At 56.8% G+C, this 20,757-nt stretch overlaps 2 protein-coding genes across 3 annotated transcripts in view; one reads left to right on the top strand and one right to left on the bottom strand.

Annotated features, from left to right (window-relative positions):
- Positions 1-1,868: 1,868 nt before the first annotated feature.
- On the top strand, positions 1,869-20,335 carry ATP1B1 (ATPase Na+/K+ transporting subunit beta 1). Its single transcript, XM_024553694.3, has 6 exons — positions 1,869-2,422; positions 6,492-6,620; positions 15,199-15,354; positions 16,707-16,891; positions 18,364-18,444; positions 18,925-20,335. The coding sequence occupies exons 1-6, from the start codon at positions 2,326-2,328 to the stop codon at positions 19,186-19,188; spliced, it is 912 nt and encodes a 303-aa protein (XP_024409462.1). The 5' UTR covers positions 1,869-2,325; the 3' UTR covers positions 19,189-20,335.
- NME7 (NME/NM23 family member 7) overlaps positions 20,110-20,757 on the bottom strand; it is a 98,048-nt gene continuing 97,400 nt past the window's right edge. For both annotated transcript variants that reach the window (XM_053916041.1, XM_053916042.1), the window contains one exon: positions 20,110-20,430. In XM_053916041.1, the coding sequence (XP_053772016.1) occupies positions 20,398-20,430 (33 nt within the window). In that variant the 3' untranslated portion in view covers positions 20,110-20,397. The remainder of the gene's footprint in view (positions 20,431-20,757) is intronic.

The raw sequence follows: 20,757 nt of genomic DNA, 5'->3' as shown, positions 1-20,757 counted from the left end.
AATGGGTCTCTCTGTCTCTCTGAGCCCTTATCCACATACTTCATCTTACCATGCCTTGGCCGGAGAAGAGAGAAAGAGGCAGAGAGACAGACAGAAATCACCGGTGGGGGATGGAAGGGCAGTCGGGAGAGTGTGCCCAGGTTGAGCCCACACCCTCCCTCCACCCTTCCCTACCTATTCCACCCACTCGTCTTTTTCTGCTGATCCTGCCCACCCACCTGCTTTCCTCCCTCTTACAGGTAGTTGGTGCCCAATAAACGCGTGCCCTTGCAAGTGACCTGACCTGCTGGAAACTCCTCCCTGAGGTAACCTCTGCTGGGAGGGGACCAGCCTCCTGTGGGCAGGTGCAGCCTCCTTCTGCATTTCTTCAGCAGCGGGGGTGGTGGGGGTGGGCTTTGCCAACATAGACACTGCAGGGGAGAGCCAGGTGGCTTCCTGTCTTAACACACCGCTCTCAAGGTTGCCCTTGAGGGAGCCCTGCGAGCAGCAGCCCCTCCGGGGCTGGGTGGCTAGGTGGCTGATGCTTTCCTAAATTTCAGGTATTTTCAGGAATGCCCCAGGCTTGCAGGTGGGCGTAGAGAAGGATTAGTGGGAAAGAGGGCACGCGATTCAGTTCAGGCTTAGATCTGCACGGTTGACCTTGGACACACTAAGGCGGCCCCGACAAGCATCGCTTTATTGGGTAATCGCTGCACACGGGGCTGGGAAATCTGCTTTTCCCAGGTGAGCTGTGTTGCCTCCTGGAATGGGGCTTCTCCGCAGTGACCGCACAGGCATCCTGCCTTTTTCTGCTGTGTCACTGCCCAGAGAGGCACGCGCGAAGCCGCCCAGGGGTTCCGCGGAGCGGCGAGGGAGATGAAACCTAGGAGTTTGGCTTCCCAGCAACAGGGGAGAGGGATGGGAGGGGGGCGCATGCCCAGCACTGCCCCGGGAAGTCTTCCCGTTTGAACTGCGTCTCCCAAATCCCTCTGGTTCCAGGGTATTCACAGCCCGACAAAGGGGTCGGTACCCCCCAAGGGGGCGTAAAAGCACGTCAGTGAGAACACCAGCCACCGACTAGGTACCAGGGAGAGTCCTCGGTGGCTGGGTCACGTGCAGACGTGGCCGCCAGGGGTCTAGACTAGCGCGAACCGCCTTGCAGTGCGACTGGTTTCCAAGGGAAGACTCGCCGGGGTGGGCCGCCTCCCAAGTCTCGGGACCCGGCTGCCGCCCTGGGTGGGTTTGGCAAGTGTCCTGTTTGAGGTGGTTCAGGCCGCCCGCACGGAGCAGAGCCAGTCGGTCAGGAGAGGAACGGCCGGAACTTCCACCGCAGCGGCGGGCAGCGCGGAGGGGCCGGCAGGTGCAGGAGCGGGGCGGGGGCGGGGGTAGGGAGGTGGCGGGGCGGAGCTGGGCAGAGTCCCCGACTCGGGGCGTCCCGGAGTGACCTTCCCCCACCCTGCCCGGGCCTAGGACTGGGGGAACCTGCGGCCGAGGAAGGCCGGGAGCGCGCGGGGAAAACGGGCGCGCAGGATGGGGCGGGGCTTTATGAAGAGAGTCCGGCCGGGGTCCCAGGGCATCTCCCGGGCGCCGAGCGACACAGGCGTAGGACGCCCTACGACAGAAGGGGCTGGTGGGAACACGGCCCGGAGCGAGGAGCTAGCTGTGCGGTGCCGCCTGCGCGCTCCCCGCGTCCCCGCCGCCCCTCTCCGCGCCCCCGTGCGCCAGCCCGCCGCCGCGGCTCCTTTGTGCCGGCCTGTGCCCGCCCCTTCGGGCCTGAGGCCCCGCCCCTCCGTGCCGACGATTGGCCATCCGGACCGCTGGTGGGCGGGGTCTCGTGCCGCCGCGGCGCGGTATAAAATAAAGGTAGAGCGTGCGCTGTCCGCCAATCGCTCAGCGTGTGGCGGGCGCCCGTGTGCTAGGCCCGCAGCCCGATCGTCTGTCCTTCCCTCTGACTTTCTCCTTCCCCGGCCTGTCTCTGCAGAGGTCACAGGAGGCGGGGGCCGCGCGCGCGTCCCCACTGGCAACTGCGGGCTTGCGGGGCCCCGGAACCGCAAGGGCGAGAGGAGCGCGTGGCGGACCAAGGAGAGCCCGCGAGCGGCCGCGTGCCCACCAATAGGTGCGGGGCTCGGAGCCGCCCAGCCCGCGCCGTCCCTCTCTCCGCCCTCCGCCCCCGCCACCTCCCCCTCCTGCTCCTGCTCCCGCTCCGCCGCGCGTCCGGCACTCGGAGCGCCGCAGCGGCAGCGGCGGGTGCAGCCTGCGCAGAGCCAGGCGGGGAGCCGGAGAGGACCCAGCGCGCACGCCGCAGTCACCATCCGCAGCCCCCGCGGCAGCTGCTGACCCACCACCATGGCTCGAGGAAAAGCCAAGGAGGAGGGCAGCTGGAAGAAATTCATCTGGAACTCAGAGAAGAAAGAGTTTCTGGGCAGGACCGGTGGCAGTTGGTGTAAGTACGGGGTCCACAGCTCTGTCCCCAGCGCCTTGCCTCCCAGGCGGAGCATCCCCTGCGCAGGGTCTGCGGACCGCTCCACACCCACGCGCTGGCGAGTCTGGAGGGTGTCGCGCCAGCCGGGCTTATCTCCTGTGCGGAATGCAGAGTCCCCGGGACGCGCGCAGGGTGGGGGCCGGAGCGCGCCAGGCACAGGGTGCTGTATTGTAACGGTCTGGTCTTGGTGATTTGCAGCCTACCCGAGCGTAGCTTGAGCGTTTCCCTGCCGGGAATGGTTAGCCACTGGGAAACTAGATGTGCCTCTCCCGAGGGTCATGCCCCAAGTCCTTAAAAAAAAAAAAAAAAGGCAAAAAACAAAATGCGATTTGAGGATGAGAGAACTTCGTGGGGGTAGTCACATCTAATGCAGGCGAGGTTGCATGCTGTAAGCTCCTTCTAGTCTAAATATGTACCCCCCGGGCGCGGGGCAGGGGAGTCCTTCCACACCGCAGTGTGTCTGAGCGGCGCCCAGAGACCTCCGCGGCCTCCCCCGGAGTCATCACAGCCCCGATGGCCCATGAAGCTCCACGGCAGGCCGCGTTTCTGAGCCGTGGCCCGGGAACCTGGCAAAGTCTGGCGGATTTCCACGTCTCTGCTGACAGAAGCAGAATCAGTAGCTTGGGTTGGTTATGGCGAAGGGCTAGTGTAAGAAAGAGGTGGCACAAAGACAGAAGCTGGTCATCATAAGACTTGGGGCAGCCTGTTGCTTGGCTGGATATGTTCCCCCCCTCCACCCCCCACCCCTGTTGAAAATGGGATACCTTCTTTGTTTTCTGCTCCCTACACCTGAAGGCTGAGGTGTTTTTTAAAGGTCATGTTGAAGGGCAGAGTTGTAGGCAAATCTGAGTCGTGACTGGTGCCTGCAACCCAGAGGGAGGGAACTCCCCCCTCCTGCATCACTGCCCCCCCCCGCCAATATCTTCATCACCATCATCAGGGACACCCCCTGCACCACCACTGCAGCACTGAGGGAGCCCTGGAGAGGGGAAGAGGCAGGCTGCTGATTGGGGGGGTCTGTGGGCATCAGCAGAATGAGTCAGGGAAATAGTGCTTGGCTGACATTTTGAAATGGAAGAAGCCGGAATATGTGATTTTTGTAAGGGGGAAAAAATACCGCCTCTAGCGTGGGCCCCTCTTGACTGAAAAGGGAAGGGTTAATAATGCATCACCTTCAAGGTTAGTCAAGGTGAAACCTCATCCCAGGTAGCACAGGTGTCCCCGAGCCATGGTACGTGTAGGTCTCCGCAGAGATGGCTTTGAGCTGGCGTTTCATGTTTCATTTTACGAGGAGGACGCTGTCCTCCGGTGGGACTGTTGTCCTCGTTTTTCGTGCACGAGGACAGCCCCCAGCATTTGCTCCGCATGGAAGGGAAAACCTGGAAGTCCGGGTGTGGGCAGGGTGAGCAGCTCCCAGCCAGGGCCGTCTTCTGGCAGCTGCTGCAGACTCCCAGGAGGGCTGGGGGGTGGGGGGGTGCACTGCGGAATGGACCCCTGTCCCCAGCCCATCGGCCCTCCCTGCCCAGGTGGTCTGACCTGCCTCGGCGTGGGCCGAGGTCGCACTGACTCCAGGCCTGTTGTGAAATTTGCCCTCTAGTGTTTACCCCCCCCATAAGATACAGTTCTTTCCTCATTCTAGTTCCAGAATAATATTTGCTTTAAAGGGTAAGGCTGTGTGGGACTACTTGTTCTTTAAGCCGACATTTAATGGAGAGTCACCTCCACACGAGAGGGGGAGAGAGAATGTGTTAACATGTCTCCGGCCCCCACCCGGCAGTATGCTCTGTGGCTGCAGACCTCACACTGGTGTGCCCTCCTCGCCTCTCCTTCCATTTTCCAAGGGGCAGCTGCTGGCCTAGCAATCCAGGTTGGGTTTGGTGCTGATATGTCCGCCCTTTCCTGGCAGCGTAAGAAAGGACAGAGCCTCTGGTAGGCGGAGGAGGTGGCGGCTGTCGCTCCTCCGGTGGGGAAGGCGCCACCTTCCCAGCACTGGGCCCAGCTCCGTGCCCTTGGGCCCAGGCAGGTCGCCCTTGGCTCATTTCTGCTTGTCGGTCGATTGTCACCAAGATGAACGAGGGAGCCTGGCCTGTCACCTGCTGGAGAAATCATAGCAGCAGATCACCCAGGCTGCCCACCTTTCTGAGTTAACACAGGCCACCTGTGCCACCCACCGCTCTATTGTGGTAACAGGTGTTGGTAGGTTTTGTTTACTGCTGGGCCCAGGCGCCTTGTTTTCCTTTTGCTTGTGGCCCTTTTGAGGGTCCTCTCCCCACCTCCGCCAATTGGAAAACCTCTATAAGGGAAAGTACCTCTAATGCTCGCTCTCTGACCCCCCCCTTGGCTGGCTGGTACCATTTGTCCACCTTTTCCCTTGGAGCAGCCCCTGGTGGCCTGCGCACTCCCTGCCACCCAAGTGACCTCACCTCAGTACCTGGGCCCATTTTTCAGAGCAAAAGAGGAAAACTGCTCACTTCTCTTAGGGTCCAGCATTGGGCAGACTGGCAAGGCTGCATCTTCCTATATGTAACCAGTGTGCTTGGCAAGTGGCTAGTTTTTCCATGGCTGTGTGTGTGTTTTCCACGGTGGCCTCCGTTAGGTTAGGCACCTTCCTGTGCTATTAGCCTTAGATGTGTGGAGTCCCGGGCTGAGTACAGAAATGCCCTGGATGTGGTCGGAAGCGCCAGTGTGGTTGAGCTGAGAGCGCCAGATGGGGTGGGGGCATCAAAAAAAAAAAAAGGTTACAGCCGTTCTCTCTCTGACCGTGCTGCACCAGCCCTTGCACCTCTTAGGAGCAGTCGCTGGAAAAATTTTCCAGATCTCTTGACGTCACAGCCTTGCCATTTGCCTGCCGCTGCCTGGATACCAGAGGCAGCAAGCGCTTAACCCTTGCCCCGCTGGGAGGCGGCGCCTGAGCTGGGCAGCTGGAGTTCTGGGACATGCAGCCTTTGCTTCTTTCTTTGCCTTTCCCCTTCTTTTGGAAGGATTATAACTAATCTTTCTGGTGCGGTTTTACGTATGTTTCGCTTTTTTAAACAACCCTCTAGCGTGATTATTTGCTAATGGGAAAGTTGGGCTTTTCACTAGATGGAGACCAGGCTGATGCCCCGCACTATGTACCCACTCCCCCCCCAGACCCCTCCCAGCACCCTCTTCCTCTTCTTGTCAATGACACTTCTGTTCCGTAGCCTTCCCTCCAAGGACCCCAGCAACTAATGCATGGGGTCTGACATTCTGGATGGCCCCAAAGGCCCCTGTGTGCAGTCATGTGGGGACTTCCTACCCTCAGGGCTCACTTCTTCCTCCTCTGCATTCCCATCTACTCGTTTGGCTGGCGCGGGGCTGCGGGCGCTGCCTGGCACAGCCTGGCACTGTGCAGCCGAGCAGGAGATAATCCTTGCAGACCAGGAACTGACGGCGCGGTCGGTCCCGGGGCCCCTGGGTGTTTGGGTGTTTTGCTCTCTCAGCTCCCTCAGCCTCTGCTGTCCCAGGAAACAGAATCTGCAGCCCATCACGGCAGCCGTTGTTCAGATGATGTGATAAACATGTGGCAGCCATTTTCACTAGAGCAGTCCCCCCACCTTGGGGCACCCGAATGGAAAGACCGGGTGCTTCATGAGGAGCGCCGAAGGGGGGGGCAGGGCCAAGCAGGAGAGCCCCCCTGGCGTCGGGCATGCCTGGCTCGCCCCAGCGTCTGTGCGCCTGGAGAGGCAGCAGAGAGGCTGGGCTGTGAGGTTGGCGTGTCCGGACGAGCGAGGAAAGCAAAGGGCAGCCTCTGTGGGGCCCGCTGCTGTGGGCAGCGCACTGCAGAAGCACGCAAACGCAGCCCTCGATTTCCCTGGCGACCTTCAGGAACTTCTTTTGTAATGTAGAGAACAAAATTCTTTTCCATAAAGGATCTTAGTTCTAGCTGAACGTGCCCCCTGCCCTTCACCCCCCCACCCCCGACACGCACCTTTGCGGAGGGCGTGGGGAGCAGTGTGCTCGGCCTGCCCCGGCTCACAGCCGTGTGTTGTGTCTGCTCTCCTTGTAGTTAAGATCCTCCTGTTCTACGTGATCTTCTACGGCTGCCTGGCTGGCATCTTCATCGGAACCATCCAGGTGATGCTGCTCACCATCAGCGAGTTCAAGCCCACCTATCAGGACCGAGTGGCCCCGCCAGGTGACGTGGATGTGGAGTGTGCACTCAGTCCTTCCCGAGGGAGGGTGGGTGGGAGTCTTCTGACAGTTGTGGGTAATGCGGGACACAAGCCCCAGAGGAAAAGCAGGGGCTCCTTTCTGTTGGCAGAGCCCCGGGGCTGCAAACGTGTTATCTCTCAGTTCTGGGGTGCGGGATGGGGGGGCAGTGAGGGTGCACCAAACCCTGTGCCCCGCCCCGCCTGCCCCGAGTGATGGCCTGCCTCAGTCCCCTCGTCCCTGACGCCCACAGGGGTAAGACTGGGACCATTCCAGGGCCTTGCCAGCTCACACACACTGTTTCACTTCCTTGCGGGGACTGTGACTCAAAAACCCTTTTAAACACCGCTTCGGCTCCTGCTTTTGAAGGTGAACTGGTTTCGCCCAGGGAGAAGAGTCAGGACTTCAGGGTCCACTCTCCCAACTGCTTTTGACTTGTAGTTTGACCTTGAACAAAAGCACACTCTTCAGTTTGCAGTATTTATAGCTGTTTATTCAGAGTTTGATTCACTGGCGTTCTGGACCCGCTCCACAGTGTAACTGTCTCCTTTCTCTCTGCAAGCCGGGCTAACAAAGGTTCTAGGAGACACTGGGCGCCACACGCGTGCCCTGCTGGGACCGGCGTGCCGCTAGGTTGGTGCTGAGTGGCTGGCACTGTCCGCGTGGTGGTGCGTGTCCCCACCGGCCCGGACAGCAGAGCAGCCACCAGTGTGGTTGTACCATCTGCCTCTTAAAAGTCACGGTCGGGAGGCCCTAGGGGTTGGGGAGAGGTTGCATAACTTCCGGGTTCTCTCCTTATAAATGACCTTCGGGGGTGGCAATGACGCGCTCCCTCTCGGGTTTCCCCGGGCAGCTGTTGAGTAACAGCTGTATGGAGGTGACAATCCTGAGGCCGTCTTCCTGGCACTGACCAGCCTGTGATCACGCGGCTGCCACCGCAGACTCGTCATGTCCACCTCCTTGGGTGTGGGATGGACTCTGGGGAGAAAGTGTTCCAAGCGTGGAGGTGGCGAATATCGCCTTCTGGCTCCAAGTCAGGTGGTCTCTGATGTAAGGAAAGCCCCCAGTGTTTCCAGAGACCTTGGGTGCTGGGGTAGAGGAGGCTGGAAGTGGAAAAAGACAACGTGGAAGTGTAGCAAATGGGCTAAACTTGCTTTTGAGAAGCCGTTGTTTCCAGCCACTGTTTCCCGAAGACAGGCGCAGCGCGTCTGTGGAGGGCCGGAGGGGGGCTCTGGGCACGGAGAAGCCTGGGAAATGCTGCCCGCTGGCCTTTGTGCCCACAAAGTGGGGCAGCTTCTCACGTCCTCTTCTGTCAGGGCTTTTTATGGTAGTGTTAGTCATCGTGACTTAAATTTGTGTGTGTTTTGCCATTTACAAGCTATTTTTCAATTGTGATGCTATTTTCCAATAATTCTTAACTAAAAGCTACAGTTGACCAGAAAGTCAAGCATTTTGTTTTCATTTCCCACGTTTAAAAAATGGTCCTTGGCCACATAGACTTCGGGGAGTCAGCCTTTCATGGGAGGTAAACTTTCCTCCGTGGCCGTGGCAGAAACGGACGTTTACTTTCAATGGGCAGTGGCCAGAGTGCCTGCCTCTTCAGTGGGGACCTTGCAGGTGACCTTGCTGGGAAATCCACGGCGGCAGCAATGCTGGGTCCTCCCCCCACCTCCAGCCCCTAGGGACACTCTCTCAGTCCCTATATTTAGTGTCCTTGCGGCCACTGGAGTCGCTTGTCCAAAGGAACGCCTGTGGCTCATCCTGGAAATATGCGTCCCTGTCCTCTGGTCTGAGTCACAGGTCCCCTCCTCCAGCTTCCCCATCCTGTCACCTGCATTGTCATTTCTCTCTCTCCCCTCCGTCACCTCACCTGTCCCTGTGCTGGGGGAGCCTAGGCCAAGCCCCCTTTACCCATTGCCTTTCCAAAGGATGTGACATTCCCGTGCAGACCGCGCCGGCCTTGGCGCACGGAGGCGCCAGGTGGGCTGAGCGCCGTCCACCAGCGGTGTGCTGCCCGGGGACCATCCCTGAGTGATCCCTCCTTTTGGCCTCCTTCAGAGTGTATCGCAACAGTTCGTGTCTTCGATGGGCAGGAACTGTCCTCCAGCCTGCAGACTGTACCGGCGCGTGGAGGAGAAGTCTAGCCGTCTTTGGGCTTCGGCTCAGTGTCTCTGAGCCTCTACTTTGATGATAAAGAGGGAAAATCCTGTTTTTGAGTCACCCATACCTAATGAGGGAGCCACGCTTGGCCCAGTGTTTGAAGGCTGAAAGGCTTATTATAGGAGGCGTTACTGACGGACAAGGCTCTCGCGCAGGCCTGGCCAGCGGGCTCTGGCTGCCCTGCGCGTACTTGTGACCAGATGTCTGCTCAGGAGTGGCGTTGAGGGTGTCTGGGTTAATCAGTCGTGCAGAACCTAAGGGTGTGTGTGTCTCTCAAGCCCAGCAGCTAAGCAGGAAAGGGTCAGGACTAAATTACAAAATGAAAGTGAAATTTAAGAAAAATTGGATGACAGGTCCAGTTTCCTGAGCGAGGTGCCGGGGACACCCCTTACAAAGCCCCGAGGCGCTGGGACATCGGGACACCCCTGCCCCCGGTGCCTGAGGTCCAGGGCTAGAGCCTTGGTGGAGATACTAGGTTGAGACATATTCAGTAGCTGTTCTCGTGGGTCAACATGGCCGCCTGCTGGCAGGCAGGTTCACGTCGCCCAACCTAAATCTGGACGTGGGCCTGAGCACCCAAGCATTGGCCGTGAGCTTATAGTGACATGGGCCTGAGGAGGAAGGGGGGCCTTGGCATCGGGCACAATCCCCAGCATCCCCTGCACTATTCACCTCCCCACGCTGTAGTCTCCTCATCTGTAAAATGGGACTGGCGCCCTGGGAGGACTGATGAGGTAAGTACATGTAAGACAAGCCAAGTGGCATGAAAAGGTAGCTGTTAACAGCCACCTCTGCCCTCTACCCCATGCACACCAGCTTCGGCCACCTCTGCCCTGCACCCCGTGCACACCAGCTTCGGCCACCTCTGCCCTCCACCCCGTGCGCACCAGCTTCGGCATGTCCGGGCTGCGTGTTGGGTGCTGTAGCAGACATGCTTCGCGCCCTCAGGTTGTCATTAAGGTGATAGACCCTTGGCTTCCTGTGAAAAGTTTTTAGGAGCGGTTGCATCAGGAAACACGTTTTCAAAATTTAAGTACATTTAAATGACATTGTTCTGTAGTCTTTCTTTAAAATACCCACGCACGTGGGGTTGGCCCCTGCCAAGCCTTTCTCAGGCAGATCCTCTCAGGGCAGTCCTCACGGGGGCAGCCGGGTCACTTCTCACTCAGCGACCGCCGTGGGCTCTGGGCAGGGAGGCCGGAGGCACACCTGCACACCCAGCTCACGCTCGCTTCTTGCTGCCTGCCCTTCCACCTGAGTGGCCCCCACCCCCACCCCCGCTCACTGAGCAACAGCGCAATGAATGAAGGTCGCTGTATGTCACTCGGTGTGTCCAGGGGAGGTGCCAGCTCACTGGCGTCCTGCTAAGCAGGTATGAACGTGTGTGCTGGTCCTTCCTCGTAAGGCTGGGGCGGCTTTTGTTTTACGCTGAAGTGCTGGAGGAGTTCGTTTTTAAAACGGTCGTGTTTTTAATGCGACAGCCACCAGGGCCGAGGTGGGAGGGTCGGGAGGGCGAAGCCAGCAGACCACACAGCTCCTCCAGGGACCTGGGTTTCATCTGGACGGACAGAGGGGGCGTCTTGCCTCAGAATCCATCAGGGTCCGAGGCATTCCCGCTCCAGTCCCAGCGGTAGTGGGACTCTCGGAATTGCCTGGTCGTCTTTCAGGCTGCACCACGCGCAGCTGTCTTGCACTCACGTTTCCGGGGGGGGGTTGGAACTATTTGGCTCATTGGGCTTTGGAGGAATTGGTTTTTTCAAAGTGCCAGGAAGGTGTTTTCCTGCCGCTTCTGATGAGACCGCACCGATCTTGTATCTGTGAGTAGGCAAGATAACCCTCGGAGCCGCCCGAGCTCCCTCTCCGAGCTCGAGGCTGCGGGCGCGGGCGGGTGGGCGGGCACAGGGTAGGTGGATTTCCGAAAGCTGCTGCCCAGACTCCGTGTGGATAGGCTTTAGGTTGGCCGACTCCAGTTCTTGTCCCTTAGTGTCCCCAGCCTCAGTGGCTTCATCACCTTCCCACATTGCTGTTTCTTCATTTCTAAAGACAAGGATGCAGCTAATAAGTCCACTCGGGGGCCTGGGAAGCCTGGTAATCAACTCTACCATGTTCTCGGAGCCACAGGAAAGCAGAGCAGGGTCTTGCTCTGTGGGCCCCTTTGCAAGTGTGAGTGGAGCAGCGAGCTCTGATAGTAGGGCCAGGTGACCATCCCACGGGGGTGGGAGGGGACTGAGTCTGCGAAGCTTCATTTGGGGCTTTTCCGCTGCTCTCAGAAGGGAAGGGCCCAGGCCTCGGGGTCTCCGTTTCCAGATGGTACAATGAATGCAGTGGGGGTGACTGCTTCATGTTTTGGGGTTCAGTGCCCTCATCCCAGAAAGCCAGTGGCCTGAGGGCCCTTCTGACACAGACGAAGGGGACAGGGAAGTAGTATGTGGTGGCCTCCAACCAGAGCAGTGCATGTGCCTCTTCCCACACGCACGCCTGAATAGGCGTCATCAGACTTCAGGTCTGACGTGGTGTCTTGCTTCAGGGTGCCGGCCACTGAGCAAATGTCGCGTTTTGTGTCTGCAGGACAAACGCGCTGTCTGTGCTTGTCCTTCTCTGGCCTTGAACAGAAACACGTAATTAATGCCGAATGCGAGGACTGGCCGGTTTGTGTCTATTTTCCCATTACGGAAGTCGTGCTTCCTCTGGGAGAGACAGTGTGAGCCGCACGAGGTGCCCAGATGTGCTTGTGTAAGACAGACCCTCCCCAAGGCTCTCCCGGGACGAAGGTGCGCGCCCAGGGGATGGCCGGCCACGGGAAGGGCGGTGCTGGCCTTCAGCCATGCGCACGGCATTTAGCTGAGATGGGAGAAGAGGTTCCGTCTGCCAAGGGCTGTCGAACATCCACAGGGGGTGCAGAGAAGGTCTGGCAGCCCCTCTTTCGAGGACTTTTCAGAGGGAGCGGATTCTCCTGCTCCCCGAGGGGCAGTCGCGTCTGGCCTACCCCTGGGCACTGTCGAAGCCCGATCCTGATGTGGGAGGTGAGGCCCAGGCTGCTGGTGCCCAGAAAGCATGGGGGTACTTTCCCCCCACGCCCTCCCTGTGCTTCTAGGTAAATTGATACTGAACTTGCAGAGGCAAAACAAAAGTTAAAACCCAAACAAAACCCACAAATATCTTAGCAGCATTCAAAGGGAGAAACTGTCTGTGTGTGGACATGCGTGTATATGTGCACACATTCATAGGAATGTACGTACATGTGTGTTTAGGTGTGTATCTGTACATAGATTAATGTCTGTGTGTATAAAATATACCCCTGCATTTTTCATGGAAATCATTTCTCGACTCGCAGTGTCTAGGAGAGACACAGCAGGCAGGTGTCGAGTGTGTGGCCCCTACACTGATTAGCACCCCTTTGCCTGTGTGCCCTTGGTGGTCACGTGGGCGCCCCCTTGAGGTTTCTGTGGGAAATGAGGCTCATCTGCAAGGCCGCTGAACCTTGGACAACGGGGGCGTCGGGGGCGCGGACTCCCCTGCGCGACTGAAAATCCACGTACAACTTTTGACTCCCCAAAACTTGACTACTGATAGCCTGCTGTGGACGGAAGCCGTACTGCTAACAGGACCAGCTGACTAACACGTTTTGTGTTATGTGGCGTGTGTAACGTGTTCTTACAGTAGAGAAAAGGTGTGAGAAAATATGTACTTACATTGTATGCATTCGTGACATACTTTTTTCTGTTTTATAGTTCTAAGCTATATAGTTCCTCTGGATTTTTTCAAACTAAAACCTCCAGTGTACTGGAAAAGCCCCCACACAAGCAGACCTGCACGGCTCCAGCCGTGTCCCTCAGGGTCAGCCGCATTTGGTCGCAAAGGGCTCCCAGAGGTACTGCCCGCAGGGACACCTCTCGGTGTGCTGGGCTTCATGGAGTCTCGGTTACAAGGCTGAAGCAGCTGGTTCTCTTTAAATACTTCAGACTCATAAGCAGATTGAGAAGTTGTGAACTTTCTACATTTTATAAACGTAATTGTAAACAAAATACTTCTTTCTTAATGAAAAGTCTCCTTCCTCCTTTCTTTTCCTTCCTCTCTTACTTGGGGGTTCCCCTCCTACTACACACCCACCAAAGCCAAAGACTGCGGTGGTCTCGGGGAGCCTGCCAGCGCACACCTGCTTGGTGCTGGGCCGTCCCCGGCCCCAGTCCTGGCTGCACATGTCACCTCTTGCATTCCTGGCCTCACCAGGTTCAGGTGCTTCTCTACCAAACAAAGTCTAGATGCTTCAAGACTCTCCCCGCTGCATCTCTCTCCTGTGGTGCCGGCATGGCGGGGTCGGAGGTGAGCCTGCTCCCTGAGGGAGTCGGGTGCTCAGGTGGGAATCGGGTGGTGTGATTCCATTGCTTGGCTTTCATTGTCTCTTCGTTGCCCTGTGTAGAGAGATGTGAGGCCCACTGTTTTTTCTGGGCCATTAGCACTGCTCTGCATGTAATCATGTCTACAATTTGCATAAATTAGATCGTCCATGATTAATAGCAGAGCTGCTTGCTAATCAGAAAGGCTGAGTAAGTCTGGGGGAGCATGGACTTGGCTTTGACCACAGCCCTGGGCGTCTGGAGAATGCACTTACCCGTCCTCTTTGGGTGGTGAAGGCCCACAGCGCTGAGTGGGAGCCACTGGCACTGTGGGCTGTCACACGGGCCACCTGGTCTCTTAGTGGAGACCCTGGACCTGGCCTCGTGGGGGAAGGCAAAGCGCTCTGTGGGCCCCTGTCTTTGCCCTTCTTGTCTGGGAGAGCCTGAGAGAACGGGAGTCTCCGGGAGGTGGGACCTCAAGCAGCCAGAAAGAGGCAGACGCTGGGGTGGGGAGCTGGCACCAGGCCAGCCAGAGGTGTCAAGGACCAGGGGGACACTCACCACGCACTCTGGGACCTGCCAGGGTTAGTTTCAACGTGACCTTCTGGGTTCGCTTTCCTCTTTCCGGCTTGTTGAGTGAGACCCCCCAAGTCTCATGCCAGGCTCAGGGATGTCGTGTTTTGTTTTCTGCTGTATCACCTGCTCTGCTGGTGGCCTGCGGTGGCCTGGTTGTTACTGGTCACACTGAAGTTCCCTCCGTCAGCTGGCCAGGCTTCCCTGCCCTCTGCTTTCCTGAGGGTGCCCTGAGACTGGGCCTTGGTTTCTGACAGCTGCTGCTCTGATCGTCCCTTCTCCTCCCCGTCTCCGGCCTTCTCTTTCCCCAGTTGGGGCCACTGTCCAGCCTGTGCTTGCAGATCTTCCCTCTGTCCATGTCTGTCCCCCCATTACCACCCCCCAACACCTGGAAGAGTGAACCCCCTGCCTGGCAGAGATGAAGGCATCGCCTCCGAGCTCTCCGGCACCCGCATGCCAGCCCTCCCCGCGGCCTGTGTGAATATCCCTGAAGGCTGTGTTCTCTCCCCACTCCAGGAGTGTCCTGGGAAAAGTCCCCCATCCCCCTGAGTTCTGTTCCACCTCTGCCCCCGGCCTGCCTCTGCCTTTCCCGCAGGTCCAGGCAGGTCACCTTGATGTAGGTGTCTGGTTGTAGCTCACGGCAGTTAGGAGTCCCCTAGCAGGCCCTGCCCTGGCAGCGGGGTGGGGCCCAGGCACCTACTGCCCCAGCGCGAGGTCCCGGGGTGGGGGCGCTTCTCCCCACCTGGGCTCGCCTCGCTGGTTTACGTTGTGGGTCTCTGTCGTTTTCACCCCGTGCCCGTTGAGCTGTAGTGACCACAGTACCGGTTTTGCTACTGCCATGCAAGGAAGGGTCCTTCAGGGCCCACTTAAATGCCCTTAGTCGCACAGTTTTCTATGGTTTGGGAGCATTTGAAAAGCTTCCATTGTAGTAACCTTTGTTTATATTCATTGGAGGGTTTTTTTACGGGTCACTTCCGCTGACTTCCCCTTCGATGCTGCGCATCACTGTCCCCAGGATTGCTCAGGCTCCACATCATCCTTTTGAAGTGACTCTTAATGTCACCCCTAATGACATTGGTCTCGGGCTACCCTCTGCCTGGCCCCAGACCCTCACATCCCTCTGCAGAGCTGTGGCTATGGGCAAAGTGGCCCCCTCTGCCAGCCCCCAGGCCAGGCTCAGGTACTTCCCCACGTTTGAAGCTCAAAGCCCCCCTGGGTCACTCGAAAACGGAACAGCCGGTTAGCCCGGCCCTACTGAAGCCTGTCTTCAAACCTCGCAAACAGGGCTGCGAAGCGGTTGCTGTGCCCTTGCGGTCACTTCCACTGTGTCCTTGTCATCCTGTCTCTGTGGGTGCCCCGAAGAATGTGAGGACGGCCTGTCTTTCAGCCAGACGGGATGAGCAGGGTTTGGACGCGGAGAGTCCGCTGTGGAGGTCTCGGGGCTGACCCCTTTCCCGCCACTGATGTGCTCCTTCTCGCCTCTGCCTGGTCCAGGATTAACGCAGATCCCCCAGATCCAGAAGACCGAGATCTCCTTCCGCCCCAGTGACCCCAAGAGCTACGAGGCCTATGTGCTGAACATCGTTCGCTTCCTGGAGAAGTACAAGGACGGGGCCCAGAGGGATGACATGATTTTTGAAGACTGTGGCAGTGAGTAGACTCGTTTGGGTGCTTGTGTCCAGTCGATTCACATTTCCCGTTTCTTTTTGGTATTTCATCACTGAATGATACTCTTAAAATAACGGAAAGATTGAACTCTGGCCATATTGAGAGGAGCCCCCCCCCCTCCCCACCTTTTTTTGAAGCAGGAAGACTTTTGATGGCTCAGGCTTGGATGCAATAGAAGAAACAATGTAGCCACAAGTCTTACTTTAAAAAACTAGACAGGTCTTTTTACTGCAGTCAGTTCCTAGTTCAGTTCTGGTTCCTGGTGTCCACTGCCTGTGAGCACAGTTGCTTGCAGTCCCAAGTCTGTGCCTCTGCCCACAAGCTCTCCCTGCAGGGGGTGCAGGGCCTTCCCCCAGAAGGGCCCCTGGGCGAGGGGGTCTGGGCCGCCCTGCGTTTCCCACCAGGACGAGTGCCCCTCGGAGTTACTGGGGGTGTTAGGCCTTCTGATTGCATTCGGGCATTTGCCAACCCCAGATCTTTCTGCGGCAGATGGTTCCCTGGCCATAATGTGGCCTCAGGTGCCATTTTAAGTCCTGTCGAAAAGACCGACTGACTTACAAGGAACGTCTCACCAAGATTTTCTCATTAGAACTTAAAGGAGGTTCTTGTCTGGCTTTGTAGCTTTGTAGTAATTAGAAGGCCCGATGGATTGAACTGAGGCACTTTCCCGCTGGAAGGGAAAACGGTTAATTTGTGAACTTGAAATTACATAGAAAGTACATTTACTCCAACACTCCCCGGGATGTTCGGTGTTGCCTTTGACCTCTCCGTTTCTTTTATTCTTTTTCTGGGTTTATCATGAGGAATAAAAAATGCTACAGTAAAATTTCTCAGTTGAACAAATGCTTGTAAGAACTCACTGCTTTGGAAGGCAAAAACTCAAGTCTGAAAGAAAATTTAAAAAAAAAAAATCCTTGAATGATAGTTGAAAAGGAAAAAAAATTATTTTCCTGTTGACTGTTCAACTTGCTAATTAGAGGATGAGCCCCGGAAATTCTGACCAAAACTCCCGGTTCTGAGAGGGGCTGCTAATCCCTTGATTTGCGTTCAGACGGCGCCTGGCCGCCCCAGCACGGGTGGCTGAGACGACGGGGGTGGGGAAGCGCCTGTCCTCTCTTCACGTGGCGCTGGGCAGGGGCGTCCAGCCTTTTGGCATCTCGGCCGCATTGGAAGAAGAACTGCCTTGGGCCACACATTAAATATATTGTGACACGTAACCACAAAGAAATTCATAATGCTTTCAGTGAACGTAGGACTTTGTGTGGGGCCCCCAGCTGGACACCCCTGCTGGAGGGAATCGTGGGAACGGTGCACACACGGTCTTGCCTTTGCAGGTGTGCCCAGCGAGTTCAAAGACCGAGGCGGCTTTGACAGCGACCCAGGTGAGCGGAAGGTCTGCCGGTTCAGGCTGGAGTGGCTGGGCAACTGCTCCGGGCTACACGACGAGACCTACGGCTACCGGGAGGGCAAGCCGTGCGTCATCATCAAGCTCAACCGGGTCCTGGGCTTCAGACCCAAGGCAAGTGGCGCTTCACAGCGCGGGGTCTGGGGGGCCGCCAGGGCCGGACGCGGCGCTTCCACATAATGTGAACTCTTTCAAAGTAAAAATAGAAAAAGATACTTTTAAATGTAAGAACTACCTGCACATACCGCCACACTCTGGTGTCGGTACTCTTGGGGCCAGCCAGAGCGCTGGGTTTTTTTTTTTTAATTAACTGGTGATCTGAGTGAGGACGTCCTTGCAGAACTAGAAGTTAACTGCGCTCTAGGATGAACTTAGCTGTCCTGTGGGCTTCGGTGTTCACGGCCACTCACACTGGGCCCGCATTTCTGGAGGGCACTGAAGGACGGCAGAGCCACCGTTTGGGAAGATGCCAGCAGCTCTGTACAAAAGGGAAAGCTTACAGGTGGTGTCTCTGCTTTTATGAAACTAGTTACTTTGTCTCTCTTGGAGACGACGAGTGGAGAATGCCGGCCTTTGCCCAAGCGTGGATTCTTCTAGCAGGTCCGTCCTCCCACCCTGCCACCACCACCGTTGCCCACGTGGGCACTGTCACCGTGAGTGGTGTCCTGAGAGGAACCGGCGCGGTGCGCTGAGCTGTAGGAACATGACTTGCTGTTTCTGGAATCTGGCTCTTTGGTTCACCAGTCCCCTCTTCATATTTTCAAAGATGCATTGATTCCCGGCAGAGAGTTCCCAGAGAGCTCCATCTAGATCATTATTTGCTGCTGTTCCCAAACAGAACAGGCACCGAGCCAGAGAACTGCCCGTTTGGTCTGGCTCTGGTTAGACCATGTGTCGCTGTTGCTGCTGCCAGCCAGCCCGGGGCGGCCTCCCACCCGGTCGGGTGTTCTTCCCCTTCGTGTGAGGTCAAGCTGAGCCCGGGGTGCAGGAAGGAAGGGTCTGGCTGCTTCGCTGCAGTGGTACTGTTCGAAGTGCACTCGTTTAGGGCAGTGCCCCCTTTATCTCTTTGCAGACAGGGCCTCCCTAACAGTCAGAAATGCTCCCCAAATTTCAGGGCCCCTGGTGGACATCGCAGGAAGGGGAGGTCTGGTTGAAGGCGGCATGCTGGAGGGAAAGGGAGGACGTGTCTCTCAGTTATTCCTGGCTCGGGGGGCAAGCCAAATATTATAGAAACAGAAGTGTTGACTGCCTATTCTAATTGTTACAATCTCGGCAAACGAGGACTGTTAGTTCTGGGGGGCTCTTGTTTCCCAGGGTCCGTGAGTAACACTTGTAATGGGCTCCTGGCAGGAGCTCCGCTCGGTGCTAGGCTGCCTCCCATAACTTGGGCATGTTCAAGTTCAGCAGCATCACGACGACCTTTCCTCGGCCAGTCAGGGGACTCACTCATCTGCCACCTGCAGCTGTCTCATGGTTTCAGTCCACTTGCCGTGACCAGTGTGTACTTGTTTGGGCTACAGACTCCTTTTATCTTTCAGAAATTTAAACACTGCAAACTCACTGACCGAGGTGCATTTCCTTTCTAGCCCCCGAAGAACGAGTCCTTGGAGAACGCCCTCGTGGCAAAGTACAACCCCTATGTGCTGCCTGTCCAGTGCACCGGCAAGGTGAGGCGGCCTCGGGAGCTGCTGGGGGCACGTGGGGGGTGAGGTGAGGGGGTCCCGGGGGTGGGGGCTGTTTCAAGTTAGAGGTAAAGTTTTATTGGTGGAAACAAGAAACCTTGCCTCCAGGAAGTATTCTCCGTCAGCTGAGCCGTAGCCTACTGGGTCAAACTGCTCAAAACAGAAAGGCGTAAGAGGAGTGAAGGCGGTGGCTGGGGGGGTGGCTTGCAGAAACCCTCGGCGGGCCTTGGTCTGCGTCTGTGCAGCGAGAGTGGCCTCCGTTCACGGCTGTCTCTCCAGGCTGCTTCTCAAGCCTGAGTGCCTGTGTTTCCTGTGCCTCAGGTCTCCCATGCCCTCCAGGGTCAAAGTGCATCTCCTTGGGGACGGGTGGAGCAGGGCAGGTTAGGGGGTGACCACACCCCCGCACCGGTCCTCTGCGGGGCCAGGGACGCAGGGTCTGCCGTCTCACTGCCTCTTCCTTTGCAGCGGGACGAGGACAAGGAGCGAGTCGGCACCGTGGAGTACTTCGGCCTGGGCGGCTACCCGGGCTTCCCCCTGCAGTACTACCCCTACTACGGCAAGCTCCTGCAGCCCAAGTACCTGCAGCCCCTGCTGGCCGTGCAGTTCACCAACCTCACCCTGGACACGGAAGTGCGCATCGAGTGCCGGGCGTTCGGTGAGAACATCCAGTACAGCGAGAAGGACCGCTTTCAGGGACGCTTCGATGTAAAAATCGAAGTTAGGAGCTGATCACAAGCACAGATCTTTCCCACTAGCCATTTAAAAAGTTAAAAAAGATACAAAAACCTACTAGTCTTGAACAAACTGTCATACGTATGGGACCTACACTTAATCTATACGCTTTACACTAGCTTTCCGCATTTAATAGGTTAGAATGTAAATTTAAAGTGTAGCAATAGCAACAAAATATTTATTCTACTGTAAATGACAACAGAGAAATACAAATTGAGCCTTGGGACGTGCCCGTTTTTACTGTAAATTATGATTCCATTACTGACGCGTAGTGAGCAGTGTTCTGGCCCCTAGGTGTTGCTGCCGTGTGCGTTTTTCCGGTGTAGTCCTCTGGGTGCACACTCTGGTCATCGTCCTAGCCCTGCTTTCTCGTCTCGGTTTTCTACTTCGCGTGGGCGGGGGTTGCTGCCCAAGGTGTAAATAGGCAAGGGGGTAGCGCTGGCATGGTACTTGTCCGGGGAGGGGGGTTGGCTCTTTCAGAGATAGCGACCCGTCAACGAGCATTTGTCACACACTCCATAGTCTTTCCTGTGGTGTTAGGTCTTCCTTTTTTCTTTTCCCCTCCCTGGGGCTGGGGGGGTGTGGGGACGTCATGGGGGAACTGCCCTTTGAAGTTCTGGTGACACTGCAGAGAGACGCAGAACGCTGAGGGGTCGCGCTGTGCTCTGTCCGGGACGCGGTCCGGCCGTCTCTGACCCAGTCCTCCAGGGCGTCCGAGGCCGTAGGGGAGCTGGCCCGCGGCCGGGGCCAGTGAGCTTGCCTAGTTGATTTGCTGTGTGCATTTCCTTTCCTTTCCTTTCTTCCTTTCTTGGGAGGCATCACGTGCTGGTGCTGTGTCTTCATGAATGTTTTAACCATTTTCATGGTGGAAGAATTTTATATTTATGCAGTTGTACAATTTTATTTTTTTCTGCAAGAAAAAGTGTAATGTATGAAATAAACCAAAGTCACTTGTTTGAAAAATAAATCTTTATTTTGGACTTTATAAAAAGCGATGCAGTACCCCATAGACTGGTGTTAAATGTTGTCTACAGTGCAAACTCCATGTTCTGACATATGTAACAATTGCCAGGAGTGCAGTGCTCTCGCTGACCTTGTATTCAGTCAGGTGAAAACAACGGACAATAAAAGAATGAACACATTCCTCACGTGCGTGATTCGCTCGCGTCTGATGCCCCGCTCCGTGGCCTCTGGGTCTCCGCACTGCTAGTTGTCCAGGATCTTGAAGAAGTACTGAACCTGAAAGACAGACAGGAAGGCACTGCAGCTCCTGCGCAGGGCCGGCGCCGGGGCTCCGACCGCCGGGCACGCTGAGAGGCGGGGAGGGCGGCGGAGGGGAGGCAGAGACCCGGTCCCTGAAGATTTCAGATTCAGAAACACTTTGCGGTGCCACTTCACCTTGTTTAGAAAACAAACTTTTAATTCCTGCTGGTGCTTCTTATCTGTTTAAAAAACAAGTCCAACTTGCTAGTAGTACACTTAAAAAAAAAATGAGGTTAGGTTTGAGGTTTGGTAAATTAAGACGGTTCATACCTTGCTTTTTTGGTTCATGGTTTGGCCTAAGGC

This window comes from Desmodus rotundus, chromosome 12 (genome assembly GCF_022682495.2).
Source record: "Desmodus rotundus isolate HL8 chromosome 12, HLdesRot8A.1, whole genome shotgun sequence".
In the NCBI taxonomy this organism is placed as follows: Eukaryota; Metazoa; Chordata; class Mammalia; order Chiroptera; family Phyllostomidae; genus Desmodus; species Desmodus rotundus.
Note: the sequence above shows the minus strand (reverse complement) of the source record. Positions and strands in the feature narration are given on the sequence as shown.